This window comes from Astatotilapia calliptera, chromosome 1, assembly GCF_964374335.1.
Source record: "Astatotilapia calliptera chromosome 1, fAstCal68.1, whole genome shotgun sequence".
In the NCBI taxonomy this organism is placed as follows: domain Eukaryota; kingdom Metazoa; phylum Chordata; class Actinopteri; order Cichliformes; family Cichlidae; genus Astatotilapia; species Astatotilapia calliptera.
In genome coordinates, this window is record NC_137422.1 from 341742 (window position 1) to 368932 (window position 27191).

General features: G+C 41.1%; 2 protein-coding genes across 2 annotated transcripts in view; one reads left to right on the plus strand and one right to left on the minus strand.

Moving 5' to 3' along the window:
* Window positions 1-1415: 1415 nt before the first annotated feature.
* On the plus strand, window positions 1416-16109 carry ano9b (anoctamin 9b). Its single transcript, XM_026158893.2, has 24 exons — window positions 1416-1610; window positions 3227-3286; window positions 3581-3697; window positions 3799-3938; window positions 5253-5302; window positions 5397-5455; window positions 5966-6045; window positions 7055-7189; window positions 7335-7428; window positions 7697-7757; window positions 7850-7932; window positions 8269-8373; window positions 8721-8885; window positions 10382-10418; window positions 10901-11012; window positions 11478-11532; window positions 11601-11698; window positions 11815-12011; window positions 12755-12907; window positions 13337-13484; window positions 13576-13689; window positions 13858-13951; window positions 14033-14145; window positions 15173-16109. The coding sequence occupies exons 1-24, from the start codon at window positions 1590-1592 to the stop codon at window positions 15204-15206; spliced, it is 2325 nt and encodes a 774-aa protein (XP_026014678.1). The 5' UTR covers window positions 1416-1589; the 3' UTR covers window positions 15207-16109.
* Window positions 16110-17768: 1659 nt separating this feature from the next.
* c1h16orf87 (chromosome 1 C16orf87 homolog) overlaps window positions 17769-27191 on the minus strand; it is a 31998-nt gene continuing 22575 nt past the window's right edge. Inside the window, exons 3-4 of the mRNA XM_026159275.2 lie at window positions 22141-22320; window positions 17769-18516 (exon numbers count right to left, since the gene is read on the minus strand). Coding sequence (XP_026015060.1) covers window positions 18398-18516; window positions 22141-22320 — 299 coding nt within the window. The 3' untranslated portion in view covers window positions 17769-18397. The remainder of the gene's footprint in view (window positions 18517-22140; window positions 22321-27191) is intronic.

A 27191-nucleotide genomic window follows, 5' to 3' on the forward strand; every position in this document is an offset into this window, starting at 1 on the left:
AGGTGCTTTTTGTATTGAATCAGTGTAACAGTGCGCTATTTCCCACATGTTGTGTGTGTGTAAAAGTGTGAAAGTTCTGCATCAAAAATAGAGCTCACATTTCAGTGTGAATAAGAAGCTGTGACATTAAACTCAGCCTTCATTTTGAGACTAGCTAACACACCTTACATAACACACCTTTAAGTTTAACTACATCCTGCACAGCTGGATACCATGATTACAAAGTGTGTCTGTGCACACTCCCTGTTACAGTTTTTCCTACATATCTCAGCATTTAACAGCCTGTGTTTGCATACAGACTGTATCAGTGATGCTGTAATGGTTCTGTACTTGACCTGCAGGCTTTATAACTGGAGTTTTGCATGGCAACTTTAGGGATGACGGCAGTTTTGTTATCTTCTGCAAATTAGAAATGTGTTGTTAAACATGAAAAGGACAGAGGCCTTTCACTGTGTGCTGCTGTGCAGGAACAGTGTTCCTGCTGTTTGTGTCATGGTTACAGACTCATGGCAAAGTTTAAATGTGATTCTGTTTTTTAAAACAAGGAAGGCTGCTTTGTAGTAACTCCGACGATGTTTAAGGTGTGTTCAGGTTGTCTTTCCAAGAAGTAGCTTGGCTTGCTGAAGAAAACTCATGGACAGGAACATGGCATGTAAACAGACCAGCTCCAAGTTTCACTTTGCTGAGGCTTCATCAGACAGGCTGGAGTCACAGCTACAGATTCCCCAACTGAAACCATGAATCAGTCATTGCATTTTATTTTGATTCTGTGAAACTACACCCATGCAGTTTGGGCTGCATGTAGTCGAGAAGCAGACACCTTCACAAAGGACACAAGAGGAAGTCTTTTTGTTATTTTAAATGATCAGATATAAATAAGCTGTGCTGTGAATTTCAAAGTGAGGAAACAAAATAAAAGATTGAGGGTTTCTCTGAAGAATATTCTCAATGTCGCTCTCCAGCTGAGCCCTTCTGTTGCAGCTGCTGTTGCTTACATGGTTGAGGAGGTGACCTACAGACCAGTCATTATGTTAGTTTGGGACTTTGGTGAATTTGTGTGGCCAGTTTAGATCACAACAGAATTAATTACAGTGAGTATAAATTTGATAAGTTAACACGCACATATATCGATGTGTCATATATCATTATTTTTCGGAAAAACCGATAAATATGACATTTAAAACCAAAGTTAAAGCATTAACAAGAGCAGAAGCCCGTTTACAGTTTAAGCGAGTGCAGTGTGGCGTACACTGACTGAGACGGAATTAAAAACGTGCCAAACACAGATCAGAGGACAGGTACTGTTTTTCTCAGGATTTGAATGCTCAAGTTAACTACACTTCCCGGGGAACCTGAACGCAACAGTCTTGTTTTGAAATGTGACGTCAGTGCTACAGGTAAAAAGGCACACCTGTACCGCCACACGGACAAACACGGAGCTAAAATATGCGGAAGTGAAGCGCTACGAGCTGGTTTAGAAAGAGTTTCCATCAAAGTTCCTGCGGCAGTGATGGAGAGACACTGCTGAGCTGCTGGGTGGAGAAGTGTCGAGAGACGGAACCCACATCTGCTCTGAAGCACCTTTCAGCATGTTCTTCAAGAAGGTCGAGGTAAATGGAGCGCCTGTGTTTTCATCCTCTGACAGAGATGGGGCGTCTCTGGCTTTTTACTGGAAACTGACCTGGATAGAAATGCAGCTGAATGAAATCATGTCCACGAAGAAAATACTGCTTTATTATTGATTTGTAGAAACGTTTTTAGCTACTCTCAGATTATTCCAACAGTCTGAAATCCTGTCCTGTTGTCGTGAGGCTTGATTCTCAGTTTAGTGTGAAGAATGCCAGGCGAGTCTGTACTGACTTGACATGTAGTACCGAATAAAAACACGGTGTTTGTATTTGAGAAGCAGGATGTTCAAAGGTTGCACCTAAAGAAAGTAACCCAATAGCTGGTAAATCAGTTTCAGGTTAGGATGGGCACTGGGTCACACCCATGCTAAAGGTTGCCACTGACAGATAGTAACTGTGTGAATGCTGTGAGCCACTTAACACTGATACGAGCTTCACAAGCAGCAGAAACAAAGGAGCTCCGGGCAGGTCTGGGCCTGCATGCAGCCACAGGCCGGAGAGGACAGAGTCTGACACTCTGCTCATGTTTCTAAACTTTACAAATGTACGGATGTTTATTAGAAATGTGTCACTGACATCCTGCTTCCACTCATAGCAAACGGTGACTATAATAAACGTGTGTTGGATGATTTAGTGAAACTAAATTTACATCAGTAATGATGTCAGCTGGACTCTGCACTCTGACTTGATTAAGGAAAATGAAACTGGTTGTAATTGTCAGGTCAATGACAAGCAGGCTATCGGTCCAGACCAACCTGCTGTGAATGCTCTCCCTCTACAATAAATACACACTGGTCTTAGTACTCTTTGTTTTTTAACTAAGTACATGAAAGATATTAGAAAAGGAAAGGGCGTTAATAATAAACCATTTCAACATTAAATGTGGAACTTCATTTGGAGCTCTTAAAGAGTTTGTGAAGCACGTCGTACCTTTAGGTGTATATTTGGTAATGCCAGCTACAAACTGTAGAAGCTGAGCAGAAACAGGTTGGTGTTGAATGTTGAATCCAATTGTGATTAAAATGGTTTGTGTGTGTTAACATGAAGAAGGTGCAGTTGGCAGCAGATGATCCGTCTCAGACATGGACAGGTGCAGAGTTGCATGTTTTACAGATGAACAATGACTTATATTTCCAAAATTGTGGAAATGAAAAACATTCATATGTCAGAATCACAGTGTTTTAGCTAAAGAAAGAAAATCCTCCAGGCAGGATAACTGGCAGCTGTGCTTGTAAGCATTGCTTTTCCAGTATTTAGTCATGAGTAAGTGTGTTACAACTCATTACATATGTGGTTATGGCCTCCCTGTTTCATAGTGTGAAGATACATAACACATTACAAAGTTGTTCCAGGTACCGAGCCAGTGACTGCTTCATAGCAGCACTGTTGTAAGAGCTACCAGAAGAGCACCGAGTGACAAACTGTGTTGTACTTTATGAGTTTGACTCTCACTTCAAAATGTATGAATTCTAGTTTCAAAAGTTTGAAAGAGGCCTTTTGCTTTAATTTGTCTCCAATATATTGGAAATGTGTGTAGTATGATGTCATGTGGTGGAGTATATTTCAGTACTGACTGTGTATGTGTGTTTGTGTGCAAGGAAAATATGGAGCTGTGGGGCAGCAAGAAGGATGACGCTGAGCCTTTACTTCGTTCGCTGGTAAGAATCTGCTGTCGCTCTCTAAAACTTCCCTACATTAACAAGATAACAGCAGACAAATGTCGTCTGTAACATGCAGACATAAAATATACAAAGCTGTGTGACATCAGACGTGGAAACATTCAGGTTTATCTCCTGCTTATGTTCAGGATAAAACTCTGAAACGGTTTGTGTCTCTCGTCTCGTTTGCATGCTCTATCTCGGTGCAATGTTCCCATTTCTCTCCCTCTCTGTTTGTGTGTGTGTGTATACATATATATTTGTATACATGTATATATTTTTGTCTTTGAACAGCCCACCCACAGAACATTTGACTATGTGCTGGTCGCCGATAAAGTGGACAATGAGCAAAAGACTTTGAGACAGGAAGCCTTCATAGCACAGCTGAAAAAGAAAAACATACACATCACTGTGAGTTTCTCCAAAAATCTCTGATGTAACAAAGCACGAACAGCTGAATGAATAAGTGATGATAATGTGTGCGCATGCATGTGTATATGTGTGTGTTTCAGAGGATTACCCATGACAACAAAGACTTTTTTGGCATACGTGCTCCCAGTGAGATGTTTGAAGTCTACCAGTACCTGCTGAAAGTTTCTGACTCTTGCAACTGTTGTGGAGATGAGAAAGGAGCCGTCACCCAGGCAACCAGGTGACAAACTCTTCCTGCAGGAGGAGATGTTGGTGCTTTCTTCTCTCTCTCTTGCGCTCGCTCGCTCTCTTGCTCGCTCTCTCTCTCTTGCGCTCTCTCACTGTCTCTCTCTCTCTCACCCCCCGCCGAGCCCTTTTCCATCAGAGTCCCATCAGGTTGGATGGGGAACAACGATGCAGAGCCATTTTCAGATCTCTCCAAAGATGTTCAGTTTTTAATTAAATTAATTATACAGTTTTAAACAGTTGTACAGCACTTTGTTTGAAAGCGCTTTATAAATAAAGTTATTATTATTATTATTACCAAATCACAACAATAGTTGCCTCATGGTTCCTAATATTGTGAGATAAACATACAATAACACAATCAGATTTACCTTACTGTACCTGACTGAACATTGTTCAGGGTCCATGAACTGGAGGCAGACAGACAACCATGGAGAGAAGACCGACACAAAGATGAGACTAAGAACACCGCAAGGAAAGACAAAGATGTACTGTTAAACCATCAATAACTAACTAAGATGAAATACACAAATGATAAAATAAGAAAGCGATACCAGGGGTCAGGATAATAAGAAAACTCAAACGCAGAGAAATACAAAACACTGTTAACCAATTCAATTCAATTTTATTTATATAGCACCAAATCACAACAAAAGTTGCCTCAAGGCGCTTCATAGATACAGAGAAAAACCCAACAATCATATGACCCCCTATGAGCAGCACTTTGGCGACAGTGGGAAGGAAAAACTCCCTTTTAACAGGAAGAAACCTCCGACAGAACCAGGCTCAGGGAGGGGCGGGGCCATCTGCTGCGACCGGTTGGGGTGAGAACCAATAAATAACATAATCCTTCTCAAACCCAAAAGAACTCTGGATTAACCCAGCCACCTAGCAGGCGTTTGCATTTGATCATTATGGGGTGTTGTGTGTAGGATTGTGAGGTGGAATAAGGCTGCGATGGCAAAATGTGAAACAAGTGGCATGCAAATACTTTCTGAATGCACACTAGTGTGAGAGCTCTTTGTGGACTGTTACACAATGCAAGAATGAAACCGTTTAATAAAACTCCTCGTGGAAGGTCTTCTTTCATTTGTGCTAATCTGAGGGTCAGGTTTCACATCGAAATGCAGCAATGCCTGAGTGTGAGTCTGGCCTGCAGCCCGTGTGTTTCCCCTGCGACTTCTTCCCCTCTGTCCTGGCTGTTCTTCACTACACAACTGTCAAATAAAGACAAAAAGGCCCAAAAATAAATCCTAAAAACGCCACGCATCCACACTGTGTTCATTTGAGCCTTTTATCTTTTCTCCAGGATCCGAATTGTTCATTTCATCCTTCATCACACGTACATCAACACAGGAGGTGAGAGAATCTGTAAATCTTTAGCTAACGTGGAAGTACTGTATGTATGTTAATGTGCAACTTTTTTTCATGTAAACATGTTTTGTTGTGTCAGAAAACCTGGAAGAGCTGTTAATGAAGGATGTGTTTGAAACGATGTTCTGTCTTCATGAAGTGAGTAAGACTAACCTGCTGCTCTTTACTCGCCATGTTCTCGGTCAACGTGCAAAGCAACTCAAACTACAGCCTCACTAGCAAATCAGATTCAGTTCTGAAGCACAGTAAAGAAACAAAGTACGAAACAAGCACTGAATACTGGCTAAGAATTTGAGCATTAATAGCACTGTAGATTTTATTAAATGACTAATTGTGTAATAGAAATACAAGTATTGTCTTCGTGTTTATGGCTCTTCAAAGTGTGTTTGGTCTTGATAAATGCCAAACATACTTGATTCTGTGAGCACGAAACTCCATCAGTTCATAAAAATACAAAACAGATGAAAGATCCTTATTAAATATTTACATATGTACAGAAAGTCTGAGAACAATTTAGTATTTGAAACTGTGAGAAAAGACATTAGCTTTCAATCTGTGCTTTGAATTGGCCATAAAATCTTCTTTGTATTACATATTACAGAAATCCTGATGCTTCCTTGTCCCCCCTCCCCTCCCTGTGCCTTTCAGAGAAAGCAGCAGAAAGAGCTGAGGAAAAAATGGGCTCGATGGACAGCTCTGTTTAGCAGACAGCCGGTCAATGACATCAAGTCGGTCTATCCCTGTAACTGTTTTTGATGGTTTCTCTCTCTGTCTAACAGCGTCATGATCCCAAAAGTTGATTCTGTGCATCTGGACGTCGCGTTTCAGTGGGAGAAACATCTCGTCACTCGGCCAAGTCACGTCCATCATTAATGTGCAGTCGTCTTTGATCAGTGACAATCTGCACATTAATGATGAAGAGACTTAACAGCCCGTTGTTCATTCAGTGATGCTAGTTTCAGCCATTGTACAAATGTACTATTGATAAGGGACAGCCTACTCTAACCAGCAATTAAGAAAGTTCAATTCAAATTGTATTTGTCACATACACAGTACAACATGTAGTGAACATGTAGTGAGATGCTTGTGTCCGAGCTGCGGGCAGGCTGCAGACGTGGTGCGCCATTCCAGGGCTCAGTTTTAGCATGGGGGGACCAGCCAGGACCCTCACTGGATACAGGGTGGGACTGGAACTTGCAACTCTCACTCCAAAGGAGTGCACTACACTACACTATCCAGTTGCACTGAATGTGCACTCTAGTGTGAGACAGGCCGGTTGGTTTTGTAGTTAGTGAGCCGTGTGCTTGGTGGCTGGTTGCTCCTGCTTTGCAGTGTAGTGACCATGCCTGGTTTTCTTGTTCTCCCTCTTTTAAAGGTAATGGCGGCTTGGTCGTCTCTTTTAGTTTAATTAGTAATAGAAACATTAGTTTAAAATAAAAACCCCTTTTGAGCATGGAGATTTGTTTCTTTGCTATTTACCAAGTTTACTGCTTTGTCTCCTTTTTTCAACCCGACACTTGTTACTGTTGCACATCTGCTGGACCTTTTAGCAGAACGTGACAACTTCTCTTGGCTTCATAAAGCAATGATAGATTTTACGCTGGATTTCTTCAGAGAAGGAAAACTGTCATGTTTTCAGAAAGGGAACCTTTGACCTGGTTCATTATTTTAAAGGGTAAATGGTAAAGTGCAGGGTTATAGTGTACCAACATGTGTTTGTTTGCTTTCTCCTTGCAGGTCGTACTTCGGGGAGAAGGTGGCTCTGTACTACCTCTGGCTTGCCTGGTACACTAAACTGCTGGTACCAGCTGCTATTCTGGGTGTTATAGTGTTTCTCTATGGCCTCGCCTTTTTCAACACCAACCCTCTTATGTAATAACATCATGTGCTATATTGTTTCTATACAAAACGATGAATCTCAGACAATCTTAAAGATAAAAATTTAAAATACATGGCTGAGCCATACCAGTATTATAAGGCCTAATATTGTATCATGTATAATACTTTTGGTCCCCAGTAAGGAAGTGTGCGAGTCCAACATCACGATGTGTCCTCGCTGTGAAAAGAGGTGTGGGACATGGCAACTGTCAGACAGCTGCACCTATGCTAAGGTGACCTTAATTCTTCTGTTAATCTTGTTCTCATGTGTTGTCTCAGGTGTATGCATAAACAGTTCAAATCATTTAACATTCAAAAATACACCTACCAGCTGTAAAGTCCCCTCCCAACAGTATTTCTTCTTCTTGGCTGCAAAAACCCTTTAAAGCCCCCCCCTCCCCCCCCCCAATGATACAGAGCTAAGTGAAGAGCTAACAGTCCTGCTCTTGATGTGATTGTTATTATTTTGCTCTTCATCACACACGTGTTGTGTCTGCACAGGTCACACATTTGTTTGACAATGAGGGCACTGTGGCTTTTGCAATGTTCATGGCAATCTGGGGTGAGTGTTTGAGCATCTGTGATGTGTAATTAAATTGGATCTGATGTCTGATTCTTTTGTACTTCTGGGTGAATTAAAATGTGTCATTTTAGCCACTCTGTTCTTGGAGCTGTGGAAGAGACACAGAGCTAAACATGTTTCTAAATGGAAGGTCTATGACTGGTGTGAAGAGGAGGTAAGACCTTTAGCTGTGTCTGCGTACAATAAAATGTTACATGCTGTCGTTTGGGGTCTGCTCTCATATAATGACTGACTTGGCTTAACCACGAACATTCATTCACTGATCTCAAAATGCACACATGAAGAGTTCAAGACTTTCATGTGTGCATAAAGAACTCTGATCAGCTGATAATCATCACCCGTCTGCAGTGATAAGACATTTAATTTGTCACATAAAGTTATTTCTGTCATCTTCAACCTTTACTGCTCTTGTTAAAACCCTTATATTAACACAAATTTCTACTTTATATATGTTTAATGTGTGAATATCTGTGTGTGCGCATCTCATCAGGAGGAACTGATCATGGAACTAGTGAATGATCCAAACTGCAAAGCTAAACAGTTCAGACACTCCTATCTACGGAGTACCCTGGTCCTCATCCTGGTCACACTCATGGTAAGAGACCTGGACCATGCATCACACATCTAAACCTCTAAATATGTAAAACTGAACACGTGCTGTGGATGGAGTTTGGGATGGGGCCTGTGTGCAGCATTCCTTGGTGTGATTTTTCTCAGAAACTCTAGGACACATCGCTGACTAAAACCAGCTCACAACCACTTTAAAGTCCTGAAACAAGAACTGTAATGCTATATAACTCTCAGGTGCAGAATCTGGATTGATCTTGAAGAACATGAACCTGATTTATGGAAAATAAAAATCAGACTTTTAAAATAAAAAAAAACCCAAATGAAATTGTGGCCCACTGAATAAAAGTATGTGTTGATGTGATTGTTTTGCAGTTGATGCTGATTATCGGCCTCGCTCATGCTCTGGTGGTATTTCGAGTTGTCGCTGCGCCCTTGATGTCTGAGAGTAAATGGGAGTTTTTGAAAGACAACGCCAACCTTGTATCTGTTTTTCTTGGAGCTGTGCTGCACTACATCACCATTCAGATCATGACCCGCGTATGTATACCTGGATCTTCATCACTCAGTGTTGGCAGAATGAACAGGAAGAGCATGTTCCGTTTAACCAGCTTAAAATACTATCCAGGGGACCAGGGGACCCCTTTGATTGGTCATTGTTGCACACTGCAACATCTCCCAGCATGTTAAGTTTAAAAGCCAACCTGCACACCCTGCTTAAACAGAGCCAAAAACATGCTGTTTGAACAAGTTTCTTCTGTAAATCTTGCCGTGGGCTGCAGCCAGCTGAAGCTGGGGAGCACACAGTGGTCTCCCTTTGTGTTTGCTGTCTACTATAGCAGCACTCTAGTCTGGGCTGCTGTGGCTCAGGCTGCTGTGGGCTGCCTCATTTCCAAATGGCCTTTGGCCAGACACTGACACTGTCAGAGTGTGATATTTAGAAAGCACTTAAAATCATAGGAAATGCATTGTATATATTTGTACGTACATTTTCAAAATATAAAGTGCTTTGAGTGTTGACTTAGAGCACAAGTGAACAGTCGGCCTCAGCCTCTGCATCTTTTGCCCTGTAATGAGTCTGGGGACCAACTGATGGTGAACCTCTAAAACAGAGAGGCTGTCGTTCTCAAAAGCATGCACAGAAAACCAAAGGATAGTGTATTTGAAACTTGTTTGGCCAAACTTGCTATCAAAACTGCTCCACATTGTCTGGCAACAGACATACAGGAGATTTGCTCTCCTTATTGTCTGTGTAGGTTTGGAAAGAAAGTTGCGTCTTTAAGTCGCGTTCTTTCCCTCCTGATTTTTACCCTTACCATTACCCATGAAGTCGCATTTCAGTTGGATTTTGAAATCTCCCGACTATTACGTGGGCGTTTGGACTGGGCCAATGAGGTCTGATGGTCTCTGCTGTCTTGACACTTTTGTTTTCCTGCAGTCCTGGCAGCCAGTAAAAGTGAGTAAAATAATTTTGTTGTGCCAGAGCGTCTCACAGCTATCGGAGCATTCAACCTGCCCCTGAAACTGATCTGACAGGTCAATATACAAGATGTGATCAAAACACCTGATGTAATTTGTCCATCAATGCTTTCGTTGTCTGGACCAAAACCCTCACCCTCTGGGTCAAGCTGATTCAGTTCAAGGGTCATCACTAGTCATCTGTTTGTCACTGTATAATCATACCTACATATTACTTTCTTTTCGACCAAACCAACATAATCCTCGTCCAGCATGCCAGTGCCAGCCTTTAAAAGCACTGCTCTATCCATATTCAGTCGAGGAGATCCAAAGAGTCAGAGCAGCATGCCCTCAGGGGGATTAAAGCAAAAGCAGACTAATTTAAAACAGGTATGGGGTTTTTGCCTTTTATAGAACTCAACTGATAATGCTCTTTAGACAAAAAACCTTTACATGTAGTCTTCAAGCTGAAAGACGCAGAGGACAGTTTGACTGGAATCTCCTGAAAAGTGCTGCTGTATGGATCCAACCAACGTGATGCGTATAATTAACTTCTGTGTCTTTAACTCCACCTGCAGGTCAACAGATGGGTCTCCCTGAAGTTGTGTGATATTGGTGAGAAGCAATTTATTTCACTGCAAACAATAACGATACTAATATATTCACAGTTGAGCCAGACTATTTTGACCAATCAGAAAAAGGGGGAAACACAGATCATGTGATTCTGCTCCTGACGGCCTTCTGGCACATGAGCTGGAGAAGCAAAACGTGTCAGTAAAGCTGATGTTTACTGACAGGAAAGGGAAAGCTTTGGGTGCTCTTAAAGAGTGGTGCTGATCTAAGTGGGGACTGATCATTGGGCTGGCTGATGGTGTAGGCGGAGGTTTTGTTGTGATCAGCTGAAGCTCCGAAGCATAAACTGAAAGCTTTAAAGCACCTGTTGTCCTGGTGCCAGCAACCACAGCACAGCCTGTGGCAATGATAAGCAGGCCATTATATTTTAGCTCATTCATGTGTAATAAACTAATTTTGACATGTTTTCCTGAGAAAACGAAATATAAGACATTTTGTTTGTCTGTGCATGTGTTTGTATTCAGAGAAGCTGAACTCACTTGCTGCTACCGAGAGGAGCTTCACAGTCAAGATGTTCACCTTCCAGTTCTTCACCCTCTTCTCCTCTCTCTTTTATGTGGCCTTTTTTCTGGGCAGGTACTCTGTATTATTATTATTATTTATTTTAAACATTAAGATGACAGACAAACTAGAGCTTAAATGATTGGCTGACTAATGATCTTGGGTTTTGACAGCAAACCAAGTTAGATTTTTACTTTTTGTTATTTATGTTTTAGTCATGTATAGAAATATCCAACCTGTCATTGTTCAGACTCCTCAAATGCATTTGTAAAATATATATAAAAAAAAATTAAATATATAAAAAATGAACATCTTGGAAAGTCGGAAGGTAAAATAAAATTCTCTAATGCAAACGGTCAGCTAGAAAATGGTCAGCGGATGAACTCTTATTGGAAGATCTTCCTCACAGAGTGACACAGAACATAGTGTAGAGTACGTTACTGTACACTTACCATGCTGTCATTACTCTGATATGATACTGAGAGCATTATAACAGATGTTCCCCCAGCTGACTGCTTATGTGACGTTGTTTCGTCACAGGATAAATGGCCATCCAGGAAACTATGTGCGTCTCGCTGGGCATCGACTGGAAGAGGTATGGAGATAATCAAACATCCATATATATGTTTGAGTGCTAACACTCATCACTGTCGTGTGTTCTAGTGTCATCCCAGCGGCTGTCTGACAGACCTCTTTATCCAGATGGCTGTGATCATGCTGCTCAAACAGACTCTCAACAACATCGTTGAGTTCACAGTACCGTAAGTGTGCTGTTTTCATTACAGCTCTCCTTTAAGGAAATGGCTCAGCAGCTACAGGACCTCATCGAAAATGGTGTAATCAATGTGTTGTACTTCTTCATGTGTATGGTTTCCAGCTGGTGCAAAAGACTTGTGAATGAAAAAGCTGCAAAGAAGCTGGAGAGGAAATGCGGTCACTGTTACAGGAAGGCTTGTCGAGAGGAAAATGGATGTATTGAACCATGTGACATTTGCAAACATCGTGAATGGCTGCGTAACTACCACCTGGCCAGCAGTGATGCCTTCAGCCTGTTCAATGAATTTTTGGAAATGGGTGGGTGCTCTTAGTCTCCTGACCACATCTTCAAAAAACAACTGACTGATTACAGGGTCAGTTGTTTCTCACACAAATGGCACCCGAGTGAGAATGCCTGACATGTTTGTGCAAAGGTTAAATGTTGGAGGACAGTCATGAGCAGATGCAGTTTAGAGACAAACTGAATCAGCTGCAGCTTTTGCTCCAGTAGACATCACTGGGCACCAGCATGTCCTTCATATCTTTCCTAAACAGAGGGGATCATCTGATCGCCAGGGTTCTGGCACCAGGGACGTTTTTCAGATCTCTACCGTAACCTCCTAAGACCCGAACTCTTCCACAGCAGCATTTTTAATTTCTCTTTGATATTTGGGCTGATTGGGGCCCGATGAATGTAAAAACAAAGAATTACCAGATTTTTTTTTTAACCTTATTTTTGTTTTTATGAAAAATGAGAGCCACATAAGAGGACATTCGTTTAAAATTTTGATAGAACAGTAGCAGCATAATGTCCTCGTAGGTGGATATCAGGCCCTTGTAGAGCAAAATTGAGTATTTTGGTCTAAATAACCCAAAAAGTGATGTCCACATATGTGGACGCAGGTCCTAGGAGGTTAAATCATAAAGTGCCCTGAGTTGACTGTTGAACTGGTGAAAATAATTTTTTTTACACCAGGTTTTTATCTTTCATCATGAAACAAATGTGAATGCTTTCTGAAATGACTTCAAATCTATGAAATTCTTATCTCTGTGTTGTCCAGTGATCCAGTTTAGTTTCACCACCATATTCGTGGCAGCATTTCCCCTCGCACCCCTTCTAGCCCTCGTCAACAACATCTTTGAGATCCGTCTGGATGCTATCAAAATGGTCCGCCTGGAGCAACGGCTGGTACCCAAGAAGACTAATGACATCGGTGAGCTGTGTGGGTTTATACCATGACACAGTACAGCACTACAGTGAAGTGCAGACTTTAACGTTTCAAGGATTCAACAGAACTACTGCATTAACCATTAGAGACTTACAGCCAGTTTTATATACAGTCCCAATTTTCAGATTTTCGTTTTTGCTTGTTATAAGTGCAGCTGTGCCTGTAACAAGCTTGTCTGGTTAGAATCCAATAAAGCCACTCTGTCATTTTAAGAGACTGACCAGCAAAATGGCCTCAGTTTCCAAATACTCAGAAACGGATCCATAATTCAAAGTTTCAGTGTTCATGTTTTTTTTTTTATAGCAATAAGATATCAAGAGCTGGATTAAACTCACTGATGTCCATTATAAGTCAGCACAAAACATTCACTGTGGGTTGAAAATGTTATATAATGTGTGTTTAATATGTCTGCAGGTGTGTGGACAAAGCTGTTGGAGGCCATCGGTGTGCTGGCAGTGATCGCTAATGGTCTGGTTATTGGAATCACATCGGACTTTATTCCTCGACTTGTCTATCGTTACCATTATGGCCCGTGCGCTAAGGGAAAGCTCGATTACACAGAGTCAGTCAGATTTCAGCTGGTAGAGAAACGTGTGAAGATGTGAGATGACTGGTTTCTGTGTCGTCTCATGTGTTTCGTGCTCTTGTTGCAGCTGCATGGAGGGCTACATTAATGACACTCTGTCAACAGCGTATATGAATAGTTCAAACTTCGATGCATTCATAAATCCCTGGGAAAGGCATAACTTCAGCATCACAGAGTGCAGGTGAGAATACAATCCAACTTTATTTATATAGCACATTTAAAACCAAAGTGCTTCAAGGTTAAAACATAACAGATATATTATGTTTTAACATAAGCAGAATTACTCTGCTTGGTGTAAATATACGAGTCATTCACAGATGTGATTAACAGGACTGTGTTACATGTGCAGCTACAGAGACTACAGGAATGAAAACGACTACTCGCTGAAGTCTCAGTTCTGGATGGTCTTGGCTGTGCGCTTTGCCTTTATCATCCTCTTTGAGGTTTGTTCATCACACGTGGCTCAGACTGGGTTGTTTTTAACATTGAAATATCCACCTGAATATTTTCTTGTGTTTCTCCAGCATGTTTTAGTGATGTGCAAGTTTATAGCAGCCTGGTTCGTCCCAGATAATCCCACGCAAGTGAAAAATGAACGTCTGCAAGACAAACTGACTCGTCTGAAACACGAGCTACGGTAAGAGTAAAGTTATGTTTTACAACTATACTATCAGAATGCCTCTTAAATATTTCCACATGTTAAAGGGATATCCAAACACTTGAGATGAAGCCAGTTTCCCTGCTAACAATATAAAATGTTCCTTAAAAACACCTTTACTATGGTGTAACTAGTTGAAGGGGAATGTCTCAGTGTACAACCTGAAAAAAGAGACAAAGTTTATTAAACCTAAGTAAAACATGCCACAATAAATATTTTTAAATGTACACAATTTACATACGATCTAGGTTTGAGAGGTAGAATCACAGCTAAATGTGCAAAGTCAAGTCAATTTTATTTATACAGCACCAAATCACAACAAGAATCACCTCCTTTATGTTGTACAGTAGACCCTACAATAATGCATACAAAGAAAAACCCAACAATCATATGACCCCCTATGAGCAGCACTTTGGCGACAGTGGGAAGGAAAAACTCCCTTTTAACAGGAAGAAACCTCCGACAGAACCAGGCTCAGGGAGGGGCGGGGCCATCTGCTGTGATTGGTTGGGGTGAGAGAGGGAAGACAGGATAAAGACATGCTGTGGAAGAGAGACAGAGGTTAATAACAGATATGATTCAATGCAGAGAGGTCTATTAATACATAGTGAGTGAGAAAGGTGACTGAAGAGGAAACACCCAGTGCATGATGGGAATCCCCCGGCAGCCTACGTCTATTCCAGCATAACTAAGGGAGGATTCAGGGTCACTTGATGCAGCCCTAACTATATCCTTTATAATTGAAACTTTATTTTTTGCTAATCTTAAAAGTAGCGTAGTAGTAGTAGTAGTCAAGAGAAGACAGCAAACATTTTGAACTGAGATGGAATCAGGAACTGGAAGTGCTGGTTTGAGTATTCCCTGACTTCCAACAGTCAGTGTGAATCCATAGAAGTGTCTTGTACTTTGGCTATTGTGACATATTTCAGCATGTGAGCATGTTACATTCTGTGGACTTTCTTCTGATCTTATTCTATAAATCGTGTTTGTGTGCTTTGTTTTCCAGTGAAAAGAAACTGAGCAAATCAACAGATGTCTGACTTCCCCACTCTGACCTCAGGTCTGTGCCCACTGGCACATGTGGCCTTGGTGAAATATGAAATGGAAAGATGGATATGGCTGCTGCACTACATCCCAGCTGCAGCATTCTTAGATTCATGTATCAGGGTGTTAACAGACTACACATGAGGTCTTGTGATGTTCTGATATTAAAACATATATTTTTGCCATTTAGAGTTATTAATACCTTGGTGTTGCAGGTCTTGGTTGGACACAGTTTAGCTGTTCATCTAGCAAGAGTTCAAAGTTTGTCTTAATTAGCCTTTGAACATTTTAGTCAGATAACTGGCTGTTCCTGCAAACAGGGCTAACTGTGTGTTCATGCATAGATAACAAGTGTCCCACTTCCAGCTTCTATACACACTAATCTGCATATCAGACACTGTGTGCGCTAACATCAAGATTAAATGTGTATATTTATTAAAGCATTAGACAAATACTAGATACATTTTCCATTAAGCAGTCATGAGAAAAGAACTCCTTTTAAATAATGTTTCTTTACAGCCTTTAAAAGATAAGGTCATCCCCTGTGACTGTATGATTGGCTTGATGAATGCATGATGCGTCATGTGATCCTTAAGTGTTTTATCAGGTTTGATTCGAGGTTAAACTGTTGGAGATGAATCCTACAAATGTGACTGGTTAGAAACAGGAATTCATTTTGGTTCTTAAAAATATGCTTTTTACTGGCAGCGTTGCAATGTTTGAATGTTTTACTTTAAAATGTTTTAAAATGTAACTGTTGTTCATAATTCCAGTGTCACAGTATAACATGTATAGTTATTTGGATTGAGCCAGAATCATAAGGGAGCTTAGCTTAAGCACCAGCACTGTGTAAGTAAGTAGTTTTCTCCTTTAGCAGCAATAAACTATTAACACATGCACACTGGCTCATGAATGTTAGTGCTAGACTTCAGGGTTCATCCTCAGTATACACATTCATGATTTCTTTTGGATAAGTCAGCAGCGTCTCTTCAAAGTTCCAATTCCAGCATTTTATTATTGCTACATTATTTTGAATATACACTTGTATCTATATAGGATTATTTCAGATAATTGTTTTCTTAGTACTGTGTGTAGAAACGCATAAACATTATTTTGTCTGCGCGTCATTCATATCCTGAATGTTTGTTTCCAAACCTTCTGTAATGCCGTGCACAGGCAAAATGACAAAACTGTGTCACTGGCCAAATACTTACGGACCTGAGACTTTATTCCATCTCATCTGTGGAACAGGGTGACACATAACCAGTTTCAATGGAAGGTGACATGCAGTAGAAGAAGGACATAGTTGGAAGAAGCCATCATGACATCTTCCTTGTTGATTTCACAGGTTTTCTGTAGTCGCTGCACGATAGTTTACTCTAGTACATAATACTGGTGCTACTTGCTCACGAAAAGTGAAAAAGCAAAGATTACGTATAGGCAATCTAATCCTACAATACTCAATCATAACATGCAAACATGTTATTGTTAGAGCTTTAAAGTGCATTGTTTCTCCATCTTTTAAGGGACATAATGAAACAAAAGTATTGATGTTGTTTTAAATGTAACCGGATACAAATCCTTGGCATTGTATGAAAATGCTTGAAGTCAGGAAGTTCCCTAAATGCCGGGTTTGTTAATCTCAGTCTGTTTTGTTTTCGTGAAAATTCAGTTTTATTTACACAGCGCCAAATCACAACAACAGTCGCCTTAAGGCACTTTATAGTGTAAGGTAGACGCAATAATAATACAGAAAAACCCAACAATCACATGACCCCCTATGAGCAGCACTTTGACAGTGGGAAGGAAAAACTCCCTTTTAACAGGAAGAAACCTCCTGCAGAACCAGGCTCAGGGAGGGGCGGGGCCATCTGCCACGACCAGCTAGGGTGAGAAAAGGAGGACGGGATAAAGACATGCTGTGGAAGAGAGCCAGAGATTAATAAAAGCATCGTTAACTGGGATATGGTCACCTGATTAACTCTGACTGGCTGAAGAAACCCTATGGACGCTGTTGTGGTGTGATTAATAGCTCTGCACTGTGCTGTCCACTTGATTTTGGTGTTTGAATCAATCTCCTCAATTTGTTGCAAAATCTTTTTGTTTCTATATTCTTATTTAATCCTTGAATAAAAGCTGACGGTTTCATTTCAAATCTACTCTCCTACTGTACACACACAACACTCCTAAAATGAAACATTTGGACCTTGAGAGCTCTCCCTTAGCCAGTTCAGTTCAATCTAACTGCTTTGTTTCAGTATTTCCTCAAAGTAACCCATGTGTACAGCAACTGTTTGTAATCCATGTTAAGAAATGCCTTTGGACACTTATTAGGCCACTTAGGTTTAGGTGTTATCTAAAGTCACTCAACCTAGTGCCAAAATAAGATTTAAAGAACATTTTCCCACTGGAAGTTCTACAACCATCTTTGCTATTCTACCAAATACAGATATAAGCAACTGCGCTGCAAGCCAAAGTTTGACATATGAAATGGGATCAGCAGTTACAACCAAAAGTTAGAAAAGATAAACATTTGAGTCCCAACTACATGTCAAATGTTTGGGTTGACTGTCTTTAATACATTTTTATAAAGTAATCAAACAGATTCATGCGTCACTGTGGACATCCAAAGCCACCAATAGCGATCAAAAAGAACAGAAGGAATCAAAGTTGGACAGATTTGAAAAGCAACATTAGTGTCTCTGCCTCAGAAACATCCACCTTCCTCCAGGAGAGCTGAACACTGGGCTGACTGCAGTTTTTAGTCCATCCACATTGTAGGCATTGTGAAACTCATGTGAAGCATGGCTACAGAAGATTCCTAACATTATATAAAATATGGTGAGCACTGTGCAAAGCACTAATTACTGACAGTTTGCTTTAAATCTCGTGTATGCAAATGTATTGTCTTTTCATGGTCATTCCAGTAAAGATCATTTCATAACAGTCCATTTATTTTGAATACGATAACATATAAGCTCTTCCTCTCTTTGACTTCATGGAAAAGTCTTCTGATCCATGGTTGTTGCAACTGATATTCCAACACAAATCCTTCTCGCCATGACGAGATAAGACTTTGCAGTTTCATGAACTGTGTCTCGTAATCCAAGTGAAATACAGCCAGGTTCAGCTCCAGAGAGGTCTCGTCTCTTTGGTCATCCATTTTCTTAGTTACTCTGGATTTGATTCACAAGATAAGTCTCTGCGCCAGGATCTTGCGGTTGATCTCAGCCAATGCCACAGAAAACACAAAGGCCTTCTCATCAGAGAGACTCGCGTATATATCCACCTCCTTCTCCTGTTTGTCTGTGAACACACACACACACACACACACACACACACACACACACACACACACACACACACACACACACACACACACACACACACACGGCAATAAGTACTTAACAACACTGGCTATAGTTTCAGGTGTCTGCAGTCTCAGACCCATAGTACCATAACAGTATCTGCAAATTCTAGAGCAATCTGTACTGTAAGGCCATATTCAGTATACACCTATTACTTCAGAAACTGTTAGTAAATAAATACATTGCTTGTGTTTGAAAACCAAATTGGCAAATGGAGCATGTGCACATAATATAAGGTCCACATACAGATTCAAAAGCATTTTGCTCTAAAGACAACTGTGGTGGCAGATTTCTTTTTTCATTAATCACATATTTAATCACATCACATTAGTTATAGCAATATCACTTTCTCATAGTAAGAGCACTCCTGTCACCAGTTTACATGCATGTGGAACGTCTTCTGCTCATCAGGGATGTAAATCTTTAGGTGACGGCCAAGCAGAAAACGAGGTCAGAGGAGGCGCTTGTTCGTACAAAGGAAGCTGAGCTCAGCAACACGGCCACTGGAGCCGTGGGAGGCTTTCCTCTACGTGGTCTGGTTGAAAACTCCAAGTGTGTGGAAGATGGTTGTGTGATAGAAAGAGATGCTGACAGGGATAAAAGTTTTTTTATTTGTAGTTTTTGTTTTGTTTTGGATGGACCACTGGGAGGGAAACCTCAGGAATACGACACCTGACTTCAGGACTGTTGTGGGAAGGACTCTGTCCTTAGTTTATGGTGGTTAACACTGTTGGACCAGAAAGAAAAGGCCGGACGGCGAACGCGCTTGTCCACAAAGCTGAGCCCAGCAGTGCGACCAGTGAGGCCGTCGGAGGATCCCCTCGGGTGGTCCGGGCAAATCCAGGTTTTGATTGTATGATTTTTTTTTCTTTCAGAAATATGGGAAAGAATACATGCAGCATGAAGTGTGTAGAAGCTGTAGAAGAGGAATGCAGTGAAGTGTGTGTGCAACAGAGAGTGATGGATAGAAGAACAAGAGGCAAAGTGTTATTGAGCAGTGATGAAAATGATATTAAATATATGTGTGTTGGTACAGGTGGCTGCGGAACTGGATCAGCGCCCTCCACAAGCTCAGCGGCCGGAGCAAAATGATAGATTAACATAACTGGAACCACACCAGCCGTGCTTTGGCTGAATATTACACAGCTTCACCTTCAGGTAGATGTTACACTGAAGAACAAGCTTCGAGGACAATCAATCTCTCCCTGAAGACAAAATGCAGTTCGAGAGCAACGGCGTCGACTTCAAGAGTCAACAAGGTGAACAGACAGCAGCACTGCCCTAAACCCTGAAGGGTTCAGCAGCATGTAGCAGTATGTACGAATGCCATCATGGATGCAAGCATGCGCTCCTGATCACAAGCTGAGGTTCACCAGCGACATCACTGTGTGTGAATGCACTTGAGAAGACCGAGTTTCACATTTGCCATACTGGGAGCTGAAATGGCAAAGACAGAGACTGAAAAGAGTGAAAGATAAAAGGCAAAGCTGAAGAAGAACGGCCCACTGGGCCTCTGACACGCCACAACCGTGAACTGCTGCAGAGGTGGGAGAGACACAGCAGCTGTGAGAAGTGGAGAGAAGAGAGCATGGAGGAGAAATGAAGGCTGTTGTTGATAATGTGAGAACACATGAAAATTGGGTTGGGAAACTGTGGCCGGCTGCGTGTGGAGGTTGAGAAAAGTCCGTAGGATCGCAACAAAGGTAAAAATAAAATGCACACAAACGCACATAAAGAGAGAAATGTGAAGGACCCAACGATCAATCCAACAAGAGCGTGCCAAGCTCCAACTCAGCGACTGCAGAGCAGACTCGGTGCCACCCAACAGGGATCAGCGAATGAATGCAGATGACACCTGATTAAACAGTCAGGCAGTTTTACCTGAAAAAATTCTGTGGTGTGACGTTTCTAATCATTTTACAAATGATATGCATTTACACGACTCTCTGAACATCACAAACTCCGTTAGAGTCCTGAGCATGAGTGAAAGTGACTGGAGTAATTATAGCATGCAGGTTTTACAGCAACTTGTGCTCATTTTGTAGGGTAGCTAGACTGATTTTCCAGCATGTCAGTGCATAAGTGCATTAGGCCCTCATTGTCTGAGGAAACATAAAAATAACAGCAGTTGTGGTTTCTTTTGACATGTGTACAGAACTTCGAAACATTGTGTGACACCGTAAAGACAGGATTTGGGTTCATCACATTTCATTGAGGGATTTTGATCGGCCTCAAACATGCTGGAAGCACCTAAAGAAGGCGGTTGTTCTTCCAGAGTTAAACGTGGTTGTTTTAGTTTCCCCAAGATGTTTTACACCTTTTAAATGGGCTGATGGCCCTACAACAGTGAAGAGTGCAGTACACAGCATAGATAGAGTGGCAAGATCTACAGTGGCTTGAAAAGTGTTCGGCCCACTTGAACTTTCCCACATTTTGTCCCATTACAGCCACAAACATGAATCAATGTTATTGTAATTCCACGTGAAAGACCAACACAAAGTGGTGCACACGTGAGAAGTGGAACGAAAATCAGACATGATTCCAAACATTTGTTACAAATAAATAATGTGGAACGTTCTTTGTCTGCGTCTCTGCATGTAAGATGTGAGGCCACAACTCAGAGATGGCCCTGGGGTTTCACTGGGAGCTCGCTCCACATTGCAATGTGTTTATTAAACCCACTTCAAATCAAGCTCACTGGGTGTGTTGCAGGTTATTGTTAAATTTTCCACAACACAACTCAAAGGCAATTTATTTCATTCTGCTTTTGCAGATTTGCATAGTCAACCCAGAATCAGTGCAAGATGTGCAAACAAGTCCTTGCTAATACACAGTAACATGCAGGAGTCTTGATCCACCCTCCTTACTTTATATTTTACTTTCTGATCATCATATTTCTTTGTCTGTTAAGCTGCTTAACATGGACATAAATCATTTGAATATAAAAAGTGGTGAGCAGTGCTGTGTCTGCATATGAGACACTTAACAAAGGACCAGTTTGAAACTGTATCTGTACTTACTTATAAGAAGCCTGGAGAGCTTCCACTTCCTGAAGACTACTTAAAGAAATGACAGAAAACTGCCTCAGAGTGTTCAGGATGTGCTGAGGAATAAAGGTGCTCACACCAAATATTCAGTTGTAAATACCATCGTAAGTATGTATTTCCATGTATGTTTATTTCAGGAAAGTGTTGCACACATTTCCCAAGCAAATTATAAAAAGAAGAGGATTTTTAATTATCGTGTGTATAAGTTTGTGGCAATGCTGGTTTTCCTGTCACGGGCAGACTGAGCTCTAGAAGGCAATATCAAAGCGCCAGGTAGTCTAGATCTAACCTCGCCGTTTCCCCCCATTTTCATTGGATGCATTTGTAATTTAATAGATATTATTCCATAGTTTGTATAGCCACTTTATTTAGTGAGTTCCTGCTCATTTCTTTTGTCCTCCTGTCTATTTGTACTGTGACAACACAACAAAGGCAAAACTAAAAAAAAGGTCCCTAAAATGAGCAAACAAAAAAACAGTGCCACAAAATGCATCTGTGAATATGACTTGTTTTACCTTTCTCCTCTTCCTGTTTCTTCAGCCCCACTGTTTTTGGTCTGCCTCGTCCTCTTCGTATGGGATCTGATTGGCTGTTAGCCCGGGGTCTCCTCCTGTTCTCCATGTCATTGGTTAGAGGACACTCAATTCTCTCTCTGCGAATGCGCTCAGTCCTCCTCCGCCTAAAGTCCAGCTTGTCTAAAGCAGGGATTACAAATACCACATGCTGTTTAGCCATCTGTTCAGGGGGGTGTTGTTCAGACTTCCACCCAAATCCTTGTTACCAAAAGCAGCTTTGTTTTTTTGTTGTTTTCTCTCTTTTGTTTTTTGAGCAAGGTCTCCAATTTTTAACATTTCATTCATGTTTTCACAATCACACGGTTTCTGTGTATGGGCAGTATAAGGAGCTAAATATTTTGTATTTCTGGGCTTCCAAGGTCTTTCCCACAAACCAGGAGGCCAATCAGATAGTAGACAGAAAGTTAAAAATGTATGCAATGCCTTCTGATGATGCTGCCTAAGAGAAGCATGTATAATGTAAACAGAATTGGTCCTAGCAGTGAACCCTGTGGAACTCCATAATTAACCTCAGTGTGTGAAGAGGACTCTCCATTTACATTTAATGTAATTTGCATACTCTGATTGCTATGAGAAAATATTATGGTCGGCAGTATCGAACGCTGCACTGAGGTCTAGCAGGACAAGCACAGAGATGAGTCCACTGTCAGAGGCCATAAGAAGATCATTTGTAACCTTCACTAAAGCTGTTTCTGTGCTGTGATGAACTCTGAAACTCTTCCATTCCTCTGCACATGAACAGAGCAGTCATCTGCATCTACTGTTTAACAACTACTCTTTCAAGAATTTTTGAAACAAAAGGGAGTTTGGAGATGGGTCTATAATTAGCTAAGACCGCTGGGTCAAGAGATGACTTTTTTAAGTAACAGTTTAACTCCTGCCAGCTTGAAGGCCTGTGCAATTAATAGAGATAGATTGAACCATTAATTGGTAGGACTTCTTGTAAAAATGGGGTTGATGATTTAGAGGAAGTAATTGCTGAAGTTATTCTCCAATTGATCTTTTTGAGTTAAGAGCATATATATATATATATATATATATATATATATATATATATATATATATATATATATATATATATATATATATATTTATTTATTTATATATATTTATTTATTTATTTATTTATTAGGGGTGCAACGATACACAAAATCCACGGTTCGGTTCGATACTTTGGTGTCACGGTTCGATATTTTTTTGATACAAAAAAAAATGTTCATGCCTTTTTAATTTGTCATTTATTAAATTTTCACGGCACATTCTGCACCACATCTCTGTGCGTTCATCATTTGTTTGAAGCCAGCTCACCTCCTGCAACTACTTTTCCGAGAATACGTGCTTCTTTTGTGGTTCGGACTCCTTCTGACATTTGTTTGGAGGTGGAGGAACATCACAGTAATTGCTTAAAGGAGCTTCTTCGACATCTTTAAGAGTTCTAAACAAATGTCTGTCCTCCTCCAGAAAATCTTATGTACGCAAACACGCGTTGCAACTTCTTATCTTGTGCGTGTTTTTTATTTTGACAGCGAATGCGCACCTGTGGACCACTTATGTGCAGCCCTGGTTATTTAGCTCGTCATATTGCAGCCACAGAAATTCTTTTGTCCATGAAACCATAAAGCTGCACTTTCTTTTTGCCTTATAGTCTGATTTGTCATAACTTCTCCGTTTTGTGGTAAGCTTTTCTTTGGCTGTCACTTCTTCACCCTGACCTGTCTTATTTGGCTCAGCAGAACTAAAATATATATCCTGCTGCTTTTACACGCGCACTCACATAAGCTCAGCGATTCTCTGCGCGATCAACCTCTCACATGTTTAAGCTGCGGGAGATTTCACTTGTCATGTTTGCATAGTAAGCTAACGATTAATAAGACGATGTCAGAGGAATTGGTGCACAAATTATCATCACTCACAGATCAGTGCTGTCGCTCTCTATACACAGTTCGCACGATTGCAAAGTGAAAGCAAAAAAACAAGCGCAAATTCAAACGCGACTTCAATATGTCACATATTGACAGTGGCTCATCGATGCCAATGACATAATTACCCAGCTACATTTCTGAAAGAATGCAAAAGCATTGACATATATTTTTCCTTCCTACAATAGCCCGACGGGCAGGGCAGAGATCGATTTTGGTAGCCCGACTGGAAAAATCGCTAGCCCCAGGACGTCAGGCTAGCGATTTTGCGAGCCCTGTATCTGATTGAGGAATCACTCATCTTTGGAAAAGAGAGTTTATTACAGAGAAATCTTTCCAAAATAAAAGCTATACTATACGCTTCTTCTGGGCTATATTCTCAGCAGCATATTAAACATATCAGGTCCCCATAAGGAGAATCCTGTGCTAACGGCTGTCTAAATGACTCGGGTAAAGTTTGTAGCATGCGTGCTTGTTGTTTTTGTCTGCTTCCACTTGTCTTTGCACTAGGATGATGTCGGTGTAAATGTGCAGTCATATTCGTTGTGTTCCCACTAGTGCTGTCAGCGTTAATCTGAAATGGCATTAACGCAATCTCCGTTAACGAGTTACCGCGGATCGCCCCGTGCGTGGGGCTGGACGGCCAACACGTTAACGAGCTAACTGCGCTAACGCACTAGCTCCCACCCATGTAATTGAGCATTGCGTGGCACATCCAACATACTGTTTTACTTTAGTCCATGAGCGCTTACCTTCAGGGTCATATGTCACATGAAAACCAAAATAATTCCAAACGCCAGATCTGAATGAGGTGGGGGAGGTTCAATTTGCCATGTTGCAAGGAGAGCTTAACTTCTGTCTCGCTAGCTTGCCCTGCGCTCAGTGAATCTGCGTTCGACTACTCCGCCTAGGCTGCACTGTCGAGCGCAGATCCACTGAGCGCTCAACACAGACAGCATCGTCAGAAGGAAAGTTGATAAAATAAATTAAAAATTTTGTATTGTTCGATACATATGTGTACCGAACCGAAAGCACTGTATCGAACGGTTCAATATCGATACGAGTATCGTTGCACCCCTAAAAAAAAAAATTATATATATATATATATATATATATATATATATATATATATATATATATATATATATATATATATATATATATATATATATATATACACAGCGGGGAAAATAAGTATTTGACACATCAGCATTTTTATCAGTAAGGGGATTTCCAAGTGGACTATTGACACAACATTTCCACCAGATGTTGCCATCAAGCCAAATATTGAAGTCATACAATCAAATCAGAACATATAAGTATACAAGTTAAACCATAATAAATAAAGTGAAATGACACAGGGAATAAGTATTGAACACACTTTATTCAATACTTTGTAGAAAAGCCTTTGTTGGTGATTACAGCTTCTAGACGCCTCTTGTATGGATAGACCAGTCGTCTGCATTGCTCAGGAGTGATTCTGGCCCATTCTTCCACACAAACGGTCTTTAAATCTTGAAGGTTCCTTGGGCCTCTTTTATGAACTTTAATCTTCAGTTCTCTCCATAGATTTTCTATGGGATTTAGGTCAGGTGATTGACTGGGCCATTCAAGCAACTTGATTTTCTTTCTTTGAAACCACTTCATTGTTTCCTTGGCCTTGTGTTTGGGATCATTGTCTTGCTGAAATGTCCACCCTCTTTTCATTTTTAGCTTCCTGGTAGATGGCAGCAGATTTTTATCCAGAATGTCCCGGTACATCTCTCCATTCATCCTGCCTTCAATAATATGAAGTCTGCCAGTACCCCTTGCTGAAAAGCAGCCCCAAACCATGATGCTTCCACCCCCAAACTTGACTGTTGGTATGGTGTTCTTGGGGTGGTGAGCAGTGCCATTTCTTCTCCAAACATGGTGTGTAGAATGACTGCCAAAAAGTTCAATTTTGCTTTCATCTGACCATACTATAGTCGTCCAATAATCCACAGGCTTCTCCAAATGCTGTTGCGCAAATTTTAACCGAGCCTTGACATGCTTTTTGTTCAGCAATGGAGTCTTGCGTGGTGAGCGTGCATGGATGCCATGGCGGTTCAGTGCATTGCTTATAGTTTTTTTTGAAACAACAGTACCTGCTGATGCAAGGTCTTCCTGAAGTTCTGTCCGAGTGGTTCTTGGCTCTTGGAGAACCCTCCTGATTATTCTTTGGACTCCTCGGACAGGGATCTTGCGTGGAGCACCTGATCGTGGCAGGTTTATGGTGAACTGATGCACTTTCCATTTCCGGATAATGGCCCCCACAGTGCTCACAGGAACATTCAGCATTCTGGAAATGCACCTATAACCATTCCCATCAAAATGCTTTTCAACGATAAGATTACGAAGATCTTGAGAGAGTTCTTTGCTTTTACCCATCATGAAGTCTTTCCTGTGTGCCTTCTGGGTAATGAGGAGCCTTTATAGGCCATCAATTAGGACTAAAGCAGCTTATATCAATTAGTACTGATAGGGGACAGGATTTCTCTATCAATACTGACAGATTTCAGGTGATCTCCTGGCTTTCTATGTCATTTTGCCCCTTGTTATCTCCATGTATTCAATACTTATTCCCTGTGTCATTTCACTTTATTTATTGTGGTTTAACTTGTTTACTTATATGTTCTGATTTGTTTGTATGACGTCAATATTTGGCTTGATGGCAACATCTGGTGGAAATGTTGTGTCAATGGTCCACTTGGAAATCCCCTTACTGATAAAAATGCTGATGTGTCAAATACTTATTTTCCCCGCTGTATATATCGTAGTGGTTAGACTACACGCCTTTGGAACAGAGGATCGCAAGTTCGATTCCTGCCTGGGGCGTCTGTATCCAGTAAGGGTCCTAAGGCTAGACCCCCTATGCTAAGCAAGCCTACCGCAGACATGAGCGAGACAGATAAATATGAAGGCATGCCGGCTCGGACGTCGCCCGGATCAACAAGGTCCGCGTCAGGTGTTGAGGAACCAGGGCACCCTGACGAAAAGTGGGCTACTGGAACAAGAAGGCATCGGTGGGCAAGGGACGAAAACAGGGCGTTG

Excerpts from the sequence above, each read along its gene's own strand:
- ano9b (XM_026158893.2), top strand. The coding sequence starts at position 1,590 with ATGTTCTTCAAGAAGGTCGAG. Across the intron at positions 7,933-8,268 it reads ATGACTGGTGTGAAGAGGAG|GAGGAACTGATCATGGAACT; the intron begins GTAAGACCTTTA and ends GCATCTCATCAG. Across the intron at positions 13,485-13,575 it reads GGAAAGCTCGATTACACAGA|CTGCATGGAGGGCTACATTA; the intron begins GTCAGTCAGATT and ends CTCTTGTTGCAG.